Source organism: Erinaceus europaeus, chromosome 6, assembly GCF_950295315.1.
Source record: "Erinaceus europaeus chromosome 6, mEriEur2.1, whole genome shotgun sequence".
Classification (NCBI taxonomy): domain Eukaryota; kingdom Metazoa; phylum Chordata; class Mammalia; order Eulipotyphla; family Erinaceidae; genus Erinaceus; species Erinaceus europaeus.
Window position 1 is genome coordinate 766,067 of NC_080167.1, and position 11,246 is coordinate 777,312.

The 11,246-nt window shown below is 58.1% G+C and overlaps 1 protein-coding gene across 1 annotated transcript; it reads right to left on the bottom strand.

The window, feature by feature from the left end:
- Nucleotides 1–506: 506 nt before the first annotated feature.
- Nucleotides 507–2,914, bottom strand: RAN (RAN, member RAS oncogene family). The gene is made up of 7 exons (XM_060192785.1): nt 2,811–2,914; nt 2,580–2,622; nt 2,418–2,502; nt 1,538–1,663; nt 1,262–1,449; nt 982–1,152; nt 507–896 (listed from the first exon to the last, which is right to left on the bottom strand). The coding sequence occupies exons 2-7, from the start codon at nt 2,613–2,615 to the stop codon at nt 852–854; spliced, it is 651 nt and encodes a 216-aa protein (XP_060048768.1). The 5' UTR covers nt 2,616–2,622; nt 2,811–2,914; the 3' UTR covers nt 507–851.
- Nucleotides 2,915–11,246: the final 8,332 nt, after the last annotated feature.

Here is an 11,246-nt window from a genome sequence, read left to right on the forward strand (position 1 = left end):
AGAAAGAACAGTGTTTTTTTTTTTGTTTTTTGCAAGCAGCGAGTAGACACATACCATCTCCTTAGAATGTCACCTTTTATTAAACAAGTGAACTTAAAAGGCGCCATTCCTTGTTTAGGGTCCACTGTCATCTGTGTGGTTCCCCAGGACTTCAACAAGTTCTAAAGCGCAACTACTATACAATAAAAGCCGAACGCTCATAATGCGTACTTGAACGGTCTAACACATACCATTTTCACTGACAGGCCATATCAATCCTGAACAAGTCCTTCCTAGGTGACACCGCCTAGGAGGCAGGCGGAGCAGACATCTTAGCTTACGCACGCCGACAACTCACCTCTTAACACAGCTTCCCAAGCACAAGACTGTGGACCTACGTCTTTTCCATCTCAAATGTCAAGTGGACTTAGCATAGTGAACTACAAACCGTCCCGCAGCAAAAGACTTAAGTAGCGACACTTTGCCCTATTAGTGGTTATTAGTAGACAAGGGATGAGTTCACTTGCTTAGATATTTGAAATACAACTTTATTCTGATTCTAAACGAAAAGGAACGGGAATGACATAACAAACAAGATCTCACCACTGAGTACTGTGATGTGACTAGAGCAGTCTCAGATCTGAAACTCAGGGAGGGAACAACTGTATTCCAAAACAGCTAAGTATGCGGTCCCAAAACAAAGGATTTAACTGCCACATTCACTCGAAGCCCATCCATCTCCAGCATCCCAAAGGTTAAGCACAGGTTCTGCTTAGCTACATAATAAAGTGGCAAACACGCTGCACCACCGACGTCACAGGACAGTTGCCTATAAAACTAGACTTCTGACGCTGGGCTCCAGCTTGCTCTCCTCACAGGTCGTCGTCCTCGTCCGGGAGAGCAGTCGTCTGAGCGACCTGAGAGGAGACCGAGGTTTAACGCTCGCCATCCGACCGACCCGTCAGGACCTCAGGACCCCAGCCGCTGAGGGCCCCGTCTCACCTCCAAGTCGCGCTCATACTGTGCCGCCAAAGCCGGGTCCATGACCACCTCCGGGGGCGCCAGGGCGGGCATGGCGACGAACTCCAGGTTAGGGTCTCCGATCAGTTTCCTCGCCAGCCAGAGGAAGGGCTTCTCAAAGTTGTAGTTGCTTTTAGCAGAAATGTCGTAGTACTGTGTGAGGGAAAGACAGCCATCCACTGTTACTCACCGCAATGCACGGGAGACTGCCGGCCCCTCAGTCAGACACACGCAGACCCGGACGCGGCCAAGCTCCCGGTACCTGGAGATTCTTCTTCCGGTGGAAGACGATGGACTTTGCCTTGACTTTCCTGTCCTTGATGTCCACCTTGTTGCCACACAGCACGATAGGGATGTTCTCACACACTCGCACCAGGTCTCTGTGCCAGTTGGGCACGTTCTTGTAGGTGACTCTCGATGTCACGTCGAACATGATGATGGCACACTGGGCTGTGAGGGAAGCCACCGTGCAGAGCACCCGGCCCGGCTCTCCCCTGCCTCCCGCCCGGCCCCCTCGGTCCCGCGTCCCCGGCCGCACCTTGGATGTAGTAGCCGTCCCTCAGGCCCCCGAACTTCTCCTGCCCGGCCGTGTCCCACACGTTGAACTTGATGGGCCCCCGGTTGGTGTGGAACACGAGGGGGTGCACCTCCACGCCCAGGGTGGCTGCGGGGGAGCGGCCGTGAGCCTGCGGTCCTTCCGCCCCGTCCGCGCGCCCCATCCCCGGTCCCCCAGTCCTTCCGGTCGCGTCCATCTCCCGGTCCCGTCCACGCGCCCCATCCCCGTCCCGTCCATCTCCCGGTCCCCGGTCCATCCGGTCCCGTCCATCTCCCGGTCCCCCGGTCCTTCCGGTCCCGTCCATCTCCCGGTCCCCCGGTCCATCCGGTCCCGTCCATCTCCCGGTCCCCCGGTCCATCCGGTCCCGTCCATCTCCCGATCCCCCGGTCCTTCCGGTCCCGTCCATCTCCCGATCCCCCGGTCCTTCCGGTCCCGTCCATCTCCCGGTCCCCCGGTCCATCCGGTCCCGTCCATCTCCCGGTCCCCCGGTCCATCCGGTCCCGTCCATCTCCCGGTCCCCCGGTCCTTCCGGTCCCGTCCATCTCCCGATCCCCCGGTCCTTCCGGTCCCGTCCATCTCCCGGTCCCCCGGTCCATCCGGTCCCGTCCATCTCCCGGTCCCCCGGTCCATCCGGTCCCGTCCATCTCCCGGTCCCCCGGTCCTTCCGGTCCCGTCCATCTCCCGGTCCCCCGGTCCATCCGGTCCCGTCCATCTCCCGGTCCCCCGGTCCTTCCGGTCCTGTCCACGCGCCCCATCCCCGGTCCTGTCCATCCCCGGTCCTTCCGGCCCCGTCCGCGCGCCCTGGCCGCGTCCATCTCGCGGCCCCCATGGCCGGTCCTCCGGCCCCCGCCCGCCGACGTACCGACATACTTCTTCTCGAACTCGCCGGTCAGGTGGCGCTTGACGAACGTGGTCTTGCCGGTGCCGCCGTCGCCGACCAGGACGAGCTGCGGGCGGGGCGCCGTGAGCGGACAAAGGCCCCGCGCGCCCCCCCGCCCCCGGGCGCCGCCGCCGCCAAACCCACCTTGAACTGGACCTGCGGTTCCCCCTGCGCCGCCATGCTGCACCTGCGGAGACCGGCACGTGGCGGCCGCGCACAAAGGCGGCGGGCAACGGCCTCGAACCCGGGCCCGAGCGCCGCCCCCGCCCGCGCCCCCGCCCCGGACCCCGCGCCCCGCCGCCCGGACCCGCGTCCCGCGCCCCGCCGCCCGCCGCCCGCCGCCCGCCGCCCGCCGCCCGGACCCGCCGCCAGCACCTTCCTGAAGCGTCTGCGGCCCGCGGGACTGAGGGCTGGAAAGATGGCGGAAGCGCAATTCAAATGCCCCGAGACGCAGCGACGCCGGCGCGCGCGGACGCAGGGGCGGGGCCACGCCGCACGTCGCCCACGTGGCCCGGCGTGCGCGTGCACGGCGCCCGGCTCTCGCGGCCGCACCCGGCGGCGGCCTTGCACGCGGGAGGCCGGGCGCGCGCACGCTCGGGGCCACGTGCGCCGGCCCGGCGGGCTCCCTGTGCGCATGCGCTGAGGGCCGGCGCGCCCCAGGACTCGGCGGGGGGGAGGGGGGAGAGGGGAGGGGGCGGGGCCGCACAAAGCCCGCGAGAACCAGGGGACCCCGCGCCCCACCAGCGCCCCAGCTTCCACCCGGCCCGCCCCCAGCACCCACCTCCCCCAGCACCCACCTCCCCCGCCCCCAGCACCCACCTCCCCCGCCCCCAGCACCCACCTCCCCCAGCACCCACCTCCCCCAGCACCCACCTCCCCCAGCACCCACCTCCCCCGCCCCCAGCACCCACCTCCCCCAGCACCCACCTCCCCCACCCCCAGCACCCACCTCCCCCAGCACCCACCTCCCCCAGCACCCACCTTCCCCGCCCCCAGCACCCACCTCCCCCGCCCCCAGCACCCACCTCCCCCAGCACCCACCTCCCCCAGCACCCACCTTCCCCGCCTCCAGCACCCACTTCCCCCACCCCCAGCACCCACCTCCCCCAGCACCCACCTCCCCCAGCACCCACCTCCCCGCCTCCAGCACCCACCTCCCCCGCCCCCAGCACCCACCTTCCCCGCCTCCAGCACCCACCTCCCACAGCCCCAGCACCCACCTCCCCCGCCCCCAGCACCCACCTCCCCCAGCACCCACCTCCCCCGGCCCCTCCTGTCCAGGCCCCCCCAGCCGACCCCTCCCTTTGCCGCTGGGCCCGCCCCCGCCCAAGTCTCCCCAGTGGCCACCCGGTTGCGCAGGCTACCATGTGCAAGGACGGGGTTCAAGCCCCTGGTCCCCACTTACAGAAAAAGTTTCAAACTGGTGAAGCAGGGCTGCGGGCAATTCTCTCCCCCTCCCCTGTCGACTTCTCTGTCTCATCCCATCAATAAAAGCAAACAGTATTGGCGCACGGCCCCGAAGTGGAGGACTCTGGGCTGGGGGAGGTTCGCGTCCTGGAACATGATGGCAGGGGACGGGGGCCTGGCGGGGTTGAGTTGTTAGGTGGAAAACAGAAATGGTACACGTGTGCAAAGTGTTGTTTTACTGCCGATTGTAAGCCATTAATCCCCCCAAAAAGAATTTTTTTAAAAATCAGTGAGTAAACAAAGGTTGAAGAGAGAGAGAGAGACCGCAAGGAAATGTGACCCTCTATTAGCTGTTGTGTGATTCTGAGGGGCTAAACATGAGTGCTGATACTTTGGGGCAGATGTAGATAGAGATATATGTCTGTTTTTATTTTACATTATTATTATTTTACCAGAGCACTGCTCAGCTCTGGCTTATGGTGGTGCTGGGGATTGACCTGGAACATTGGAGTCTCAGACAGGAGAGCCTTCTTGCAGAAGCATCGTGCTGCCTCCCCATCCCAGCAGCTTTCTTAAAATGATAATAATAATAACTACTACTACTACTACTACTATTATTATTATTATAAATACTGGGCCAGCGAAATAGCTCACTTGAATAGAGCCACCCTGCAGGTGGGGATCAGGGGTTTGAACCCAGGTCCTTGCTCATGGTAACATGTGCTGAACTGGGTGCCACTCACTGCCCGATCCCCCTGTCTCATTAACAAATACTTTCCAACAAATATTTATTTTAAAATATTTTAAATTATTTTTATTACCTTTATTTATTTACTGGATACAGACAGCCAGAAATTAAGAGGGGAGATAAGAGAGGGAGAGAGACAGACACATGCTTCACCACTCATGAAGTGTTGTCCCTGCAGGTGGTGAGCAGGGCTTGAACTCTGGTCCTTGCACATTGTCATGTTTGCTTAACCAGATGCTCCACTACCTGGCCCCAAATATTTATTTTTTAGTATACATACATGTATATTATTTTAGAGAGAGGGACCCTGCTCAGCTGTGGCTAGTGGTGGTGCTGGGGATTGAACCTGGGACTTTGGAGCCTCAGGCAGGAAAGCATTTTTGTATAACCATTGTGCTATTTCCCTGGACAACCCCCCCCCCATTTTTTAAGTGAAATGTAGTGGACAAGTGATGGTACACCTGTTACAATGTGCACGTTACAGTGTGCAAGGACCCGGGTTCAAGGTCTGGTCCCCACGTGTAAGGGAAAAGCTTTGTGAGTGGTGAGTCCGTGCTCCAAGTGTTTCTCATTCTGTCTGTCCCCTCCTTTTTTCCAAACACTTTATTTATTTATTTATTTATTTATTGCCTCCAGGGTTTTTGCTGGGAATCTGTGCCAGCACCATTTTGTTACCCTTGTTGTTGTAATTGTTATTGTTGTTATAGCTGTTGTTGTTGGATAGGACAGAGAGAAATCAAGAGAGGAGAAGACAGAGAGGGAGAGAAAGACAAGACACCTGCAGACCTGCTTCACCGCTTGTAAGCGACCCCCTTGCAGGTGGGTCCTTACGCTGGGATCCTTACGCTGGTCTTTGCGTTTTACACCATGTGCACTTAACCCCTGCACTATCGCCCAGCCCCCCTGTTTATTTTTAAAAGTACAGAGAGATAGAGAGCAGAGCCCCGCTGAGCTCTGACTGATGGAGGTACTGGGGCTGAAGCTGGGACCTCAGGACCTCAGGCAGAAGAGGTGTTTGCATGACCATTACGCTTTCTCCCTGGCCCTGGCTTTCCCTATCTCCCCAATTCCCTCTTGATTTCTTTCTGTCTCTGCTTAATAAATAATAAAGTAAAATAAAAGTGAAATGGAGAGGGTGGAGGGTGGTCCGGAAGGTGGCACAGTGGATAAAGCACTGGACTCTCAGGCAGGATGCCCCAAGTTCGATCCCTGGCAGCACATGGACAGAATGCTATCTGGTTCTTTCTCTCCTGTCCTCCTCACTAGTAGGTAGAGAGAAGGGGCGAGGAGGCACTGGGCCCTGGTCGCCCCGGGGTAGCCTTGCCACCTGCCGCTGGAACCACCGCCTCCCACCCTCTCCCGCCAGCCCTCAGCGCTGGACCTGTGGCAGGCTGGCTGTCCCTGCCGCTTCCAAGGTCACCCGGCTGTGTAGTGACCTTCCATGACAGCCCTGGCAGTGTTGGTGTGACATTCAGTTTCTTAGGGTTGGGGGACATCCTAGTGGTCGTGCAAATGACAATGGAAGAAAGGGAGGGAGGGAAATTAAAGAGAAGACAGACGCACCAGGCAGTTTGAGCTGCCTACTCTCCACTGCAGGAGAAAACTTTGCGAGTGATGAAACAGGGCAGCAGGTGTCTTTCTCTCCGCTCCCCCGATTTCTCTCTGGTCTATCAAATAAAAAATAGAATGGGGAGGGGCAGGGTGGTGGCGCACCTGGTTGAGCACACTTGTTAAAATGTGCAAGGACCTAGGTTTGAGCTCCTGATCCCCACCTGCAGGGGGAAAGCTTTGCAAGTGGTGAAGCAGTGTTGCAGGTGTCTCTCTCTCTGTGTGTGTGTGTGTGTGTGTGTGTGTCTCTCTCTATCCCCCCTTCCCTCTTGATTTCTGGCTGTCTCCATCCAATAAATAAATAAAGATTTAAAAAATAGAAAAGAGGATGAAAAAGTGGCTGCTAGGAGCAGTGGCAGTGGGTACATTGTGCAGGTATCAAGTCCCAGTATAACCCTGGTGGCAAAAAAAAAGAGAGAGAGAGACGGGGGAGAGAGAAGGGGGGCTGGGTGGTGGCACACCTGGACGTAGTAGAGTGCACACATTACTATGTGCAAGGTCCTGGTTCAAGCCCCGGCTCCCACCCACAGGAGGGAACATTCACGAGCAGTGAAGCAGTGTCACAGGCATCTTCCCACCATTCCCTTCCTTCTCAATTTATCTCTGTCTCTATCCACAAATAAGTAAGTTAATAAATAAAAGACCCTCCTGCCTAAGGCTCTGTGCTCCAGGTTCAGTCCCCAGCACCATCAGCAGCCAGAGCTGAGCAGGGCTCTGGTGTCCCTCGTTGAAAGCCTTAAAGGAGGGAAGAGCAGGAAGAGGAAGAGAGTAAGGCTTGTTTTTTTCCATTTGTCTATTAATTTCCCAGAGCCCTGCTGAGCTCTGGCTGATGGTGGTGCTGGGGACTGAACCTGGGACCTCAGAGCCTCAGGCAGGAGAGTTGTTTGCAGAGCCCCTGTGCTGTCTCCCCAGCCCTCTAATTCCTTTTGAATGCCGGATGAGACCTGACTTCCCACATGGTCACAGGTAGCAGAGACTGTCCCCTCAGGCCCTGCTCCCCATCTCCGAGGCCCAGCTGGCTCTCTCCCTGACCCAGAGCTGCAGGAGTCACTCAGCTAGTCCTCAGGAACACTGAGTCTGGCCTCCTAGGCGGTCACTGACTGTCCACAGCTTTTGTGAGTGAGAGAAACGCATGTGGTAGGGAACTGGGTGAAAGAGAAGGTAGCTAGACCAGGGAGGGGCTGAGAGAGGGACGGGCTCACCAGCCCCTCCCTGAGGCTGTGCCCCCAGCAAACATCCAGGCCTTGAGGGGAGGCTGCGGGAATTTCAGTGCAAAGGCTCTGGGTGAGCGGCCTGGAGCTGGAGGGGCCCGAGGCTGGAGCTCTGTTCCGTGCTAGCTGGGCCCGGCTGAGTGCAAGAGACCATTTTAATATTCAGGACCGAGAGGAGCTTGAGAAGTGAACTCCCAACATTCCGCAAGGGGCAGAGAACTCTGCATCTGTCTCTGTCTGAGACAGAGTCTCAGTCTAGTCTGAGGTCGGAGGGGCGCCAGTGCCATGAGCAAAGGAAGCAGCTGGCAGGCCGCAGAGGGTCATGTCAGGACACGGCAGGCCACAGGACACGGTGGGCCACAGGACACAGCGGGCCACAGAGGGTCATGTCAGGACACAGCAGGCCACAGGACACGGCGGGCCACAGAGGGCTCCATTGGGCCTTCAGAGTGCAGGGCAGGGTTCTGGTGGGTGGAATTAGGGCTTCAGGTCATCAGTCCATCTGTCGTCTAGCCACTCATCTATCAGCTGTCTGTGCATCCTGGCTAGCCATCCGTGTCCCTAATTGACTTAGCTAGCGTCACTATCACCCTCCCCCCCTTTTGCCTCAGGGTTACCACGGGGGCTTGGTATCAGCACTATGCATCCACTGCTCCTGGAGGCCATTTTTTTCCATTTTATTGGATAGGACAGAGAAATTGAGAGAGGAGGGGAGATAGAGAGGGAGATGAAAGGATAGACACCTGCAGACCTGCTTCACCACTTGAGAAGCTTCCCCCATGCAGGTGGGGAGCTGGAGGCTCGAACCCGTACCCTTGCTTGGGTTCTTGCACTTAGTACCATGTGCGCTTAACCTGCTGTGCCGCCACCCAGCTCCCCACCCTCCTCTACCTATCTGGGCTCCTTGTACACGGCTACATCAGTGTCAATTCCCGTTGTGTATTTCCCAGAGTGTGTTTACGTGTACTGACATCTGAGTATACATCTTTCCCGTGGAGGACGTGTGGTCCATTTTAAATGCTTGCCTTGCTCTCTGTGACTCTAGGCAACAGACCACTTGAGGCTGCACAGCTGTGGCTGCACTGCTGCCCTGGGCTGCCACGGTGAATGTCACAGGGCCGGCACTGCAGAGACGTCTGCCCCCAGCCTGAAAGTCCAGGTGGGGTTGGGGTGGGTGCCGGCTCTGGGGGCTGGAGGGGTCTCTGCCTCTGACGCAGCTTGTGCCCCTTGGTGTGTGGGGGTCTGGCAGCCATGCCGGCTTGACTGATATCCCACTTTGGGGGTGGGGTAGAGCGGGGGGAACAGCTCACCTGATAGCACACATACTTTGCCATCGGGGGAGCCCCTGGTGCCACTTGGGACCGCAGGACTCCTGGCGTGGGCCTGAGGTGGCAGCACGCCCATGTGGGCCCGTAGCCGGGAGTCTTGTCCAGGCGCACACTCATCTGCATTCAGCAAAAGGTGCCACCATGGAGGCCGGGAAGACTGTGCCCAGCCTGCCTCAGACGGTGGAGGGAGGGGGTGCCATGGACTCTGGCCACTGCAGCCCCTCCTCGTCCTCCGAGACCGCTGACACCACCCCGCTTCGGGAAGACAACACGCCGTGACGCGACAATGGAGACCAGCGTGCTGTGTGAGGGTCTGCAGACGCTGAGCAGGGACGGCCGGGCTCTGGCCTGTGAGCTCAAGGCGGCAGCTGCAGGTGGATACCACAAGCTTATTCCCGGTCTGAGATGCAGTGGCGGCCAGCAGGGCAGGTACCACTCACCACCCCAACGTCCATCCGGCTGAATCTCCATGCCCATCCCTCCACGTGCCTCCACAGCACCCCCACGGCCTGTGGCACTCTGTCTACAGTGCATTTTCCAGGACAGCTTTCTCTGCCGTCAGCCCCCACCCCACTTTCCCACCCACCCCTGGCTCTGGGCCTGCCGTCCCCCGCGACCTTATTACAGGTGCTCCTGGGAGGTGCTGCATAAGGGTAGGGTGCTCCTGGGTGCTCCTGAATAAATACGTTAATTAATTAGTTAATTAAAATCTCAGGTCAGGGGAGTCGGGCGGTGGCGCAGTGGGTTAAGCGCACGTGGCGCAAAGCACAGGGACCGGCGTAAGGATCCCGGTTCGAGCCCCCGGCTCCCCACCTGCAGGGGCGTCGCTTCACGGGCGGTGAAGCAGGTCTGCAGGTGTCTGTCTTTCTCTCCCCCTCTCTGCCTTCCCCTCCTCTCTCCATTTCTCTCTGTCCTATCCAACAACAAAGCAACGTCAATAATGGCAATAATAACCGCAACGAGGCTGCAACAACTAGGGCAACAAAAGGGGGAAAAATGGCCTCCAGGAGCAGTGGATTCATGGTGCAGGCACCGAGCCCAGCAATAACCCTGGAGGAAAAAAAAAAAAATCTCAGGTCAGAGAAGCCCAGGTTCTTTTATTTATAATTTTTATATTTATTTATTTATTTTCCCTTTTGTTGCCCCTGTTGTTTTATTGTTGTAGTTATTATTGTTGTTGCCAATGTCGTCATTGTTGGATAGGACAAAGAGAAATGGAGAGAGGAGGGGAAGACAGAGAGGCGGAGAGAAAGACAGACACCTGCAGACCTGCTTCACCGCCTGTGAAGCGACTCCCCTGCAGGTGGGGAGCCGGGGGCTCGAACTGGGATCCTTAGGCCGGTCCTTGCGCTTTGCGCCACCTGCACCTAACCCACTGTGCTACCGCCTGACTCCCTTTTTGTTATTTTTATTTATGATTGGATAGAGACAGACAGAAATTGAGAATGGAGAAGTAGAGAGGGAGAGAGACAGAGAGACACTTGCAGCCCTGCTTCACCACTCATAGAGACCCCCCTCCCCCCACAGGTGGGGACCAGGGGCTTGAACCCAGGTCCTTGAGCACTGCAGCATGAGCGCTTACCCAGGTGCACCACTGCCTGGTCTCTCAAATATTTTTTTTACTTTTAACCGGAGAGAGACTGAGACCAGAGAGCTATTCAGCTCTTATTGTAGTAGTGCCAGGGACTGAGTGTGAACCTGCTTCTTCACTGGCTGAAGAGGGAGGAGGGCACAGGTGAGTGGCAGGCCAGGGTGTCTGTGTGTCCACCCCCTGCCCCTCAGGTGGACAGAGGCATGGACGTTTGAACCCAGCAAGGTTCCTGCACCGTTTTTTCTTCCTCTTCTTTTGTCAGCAGACTTCACTGCCACCTCTCCAGATTCAAAGGAGGTCTCGAAACTTGACATCAGGCTCAACCTGACGCTGTTGACTGGCTACGGAAGAAGGGCAGACGCTAGAAGAAGAACTGCTCCATGTTGAGAGTGAGACAGAGGCAGAGGGGAGCGACAGCGACACCAAAGCTTTCTTCAGCACAGCGGGGCTGCACCCGGCATAGCTGTGGGGCTGCCGGGCTCTGTCTGTCTTCTCCATTTCTCAGGCCGGGAGGGAGCTGAGCAGTCGGCGCGGCCCCAGAGCAGCAGGCAGAGCAAGAGAACTCCACGGGAGGAGGCGTGGGGTCTGTCTCTCTCTCTCTCTCTCCCTCTCTCTTTCCTCTCCAGCTCTAGAGGACAGGCCAGATCTCGGTGAAGCACAGGCTTGCTACCAGATGCCTGGCACCTCGTGGGAGCTCTGCTGTGGTGTCTCTGTCTGTCTGTCTGTCTGTCCTTTTCTTTGAAAGAAAAAGGACTCAGGCTGGGGCGGTCACTCGGCAGCCACACCTGGCAAGGCCCAGGCTTCACTCTCCAGGTTAAGGAAGTGAGACAGCACAGCTCTGTGACCCACAGCACAGCCTCCCCAATGCCCGGGACCACCCGGGTCCACCCGGACCCTGCTCAGTGGCTCAGCCCGGGG

Bases quoted from the DNA above. Each gene is read 5' to 3' on its own strand.
- RAN (XM_060192785.1), bottom strand. From the start codon at position 2,615: ATGGCGGCGCAGGGGGAACCGCAGGTCCAGTTCAAG. The intron at 2,503-2,579 runs GTGGGTTTGGCG...CCCCGCCCGCAG, and splicing joins AACCGCAGGTCCAGTTCAAG to CTCGTCCTGGTCGGCGACGG. The intron at 1,450-1,537 runs GTGCGGCCGGGG...CTTCCCTCACAG, and splicing joins GGACGGCTACTACATCCAAG to CCCAGTGTGCCATCATCATG.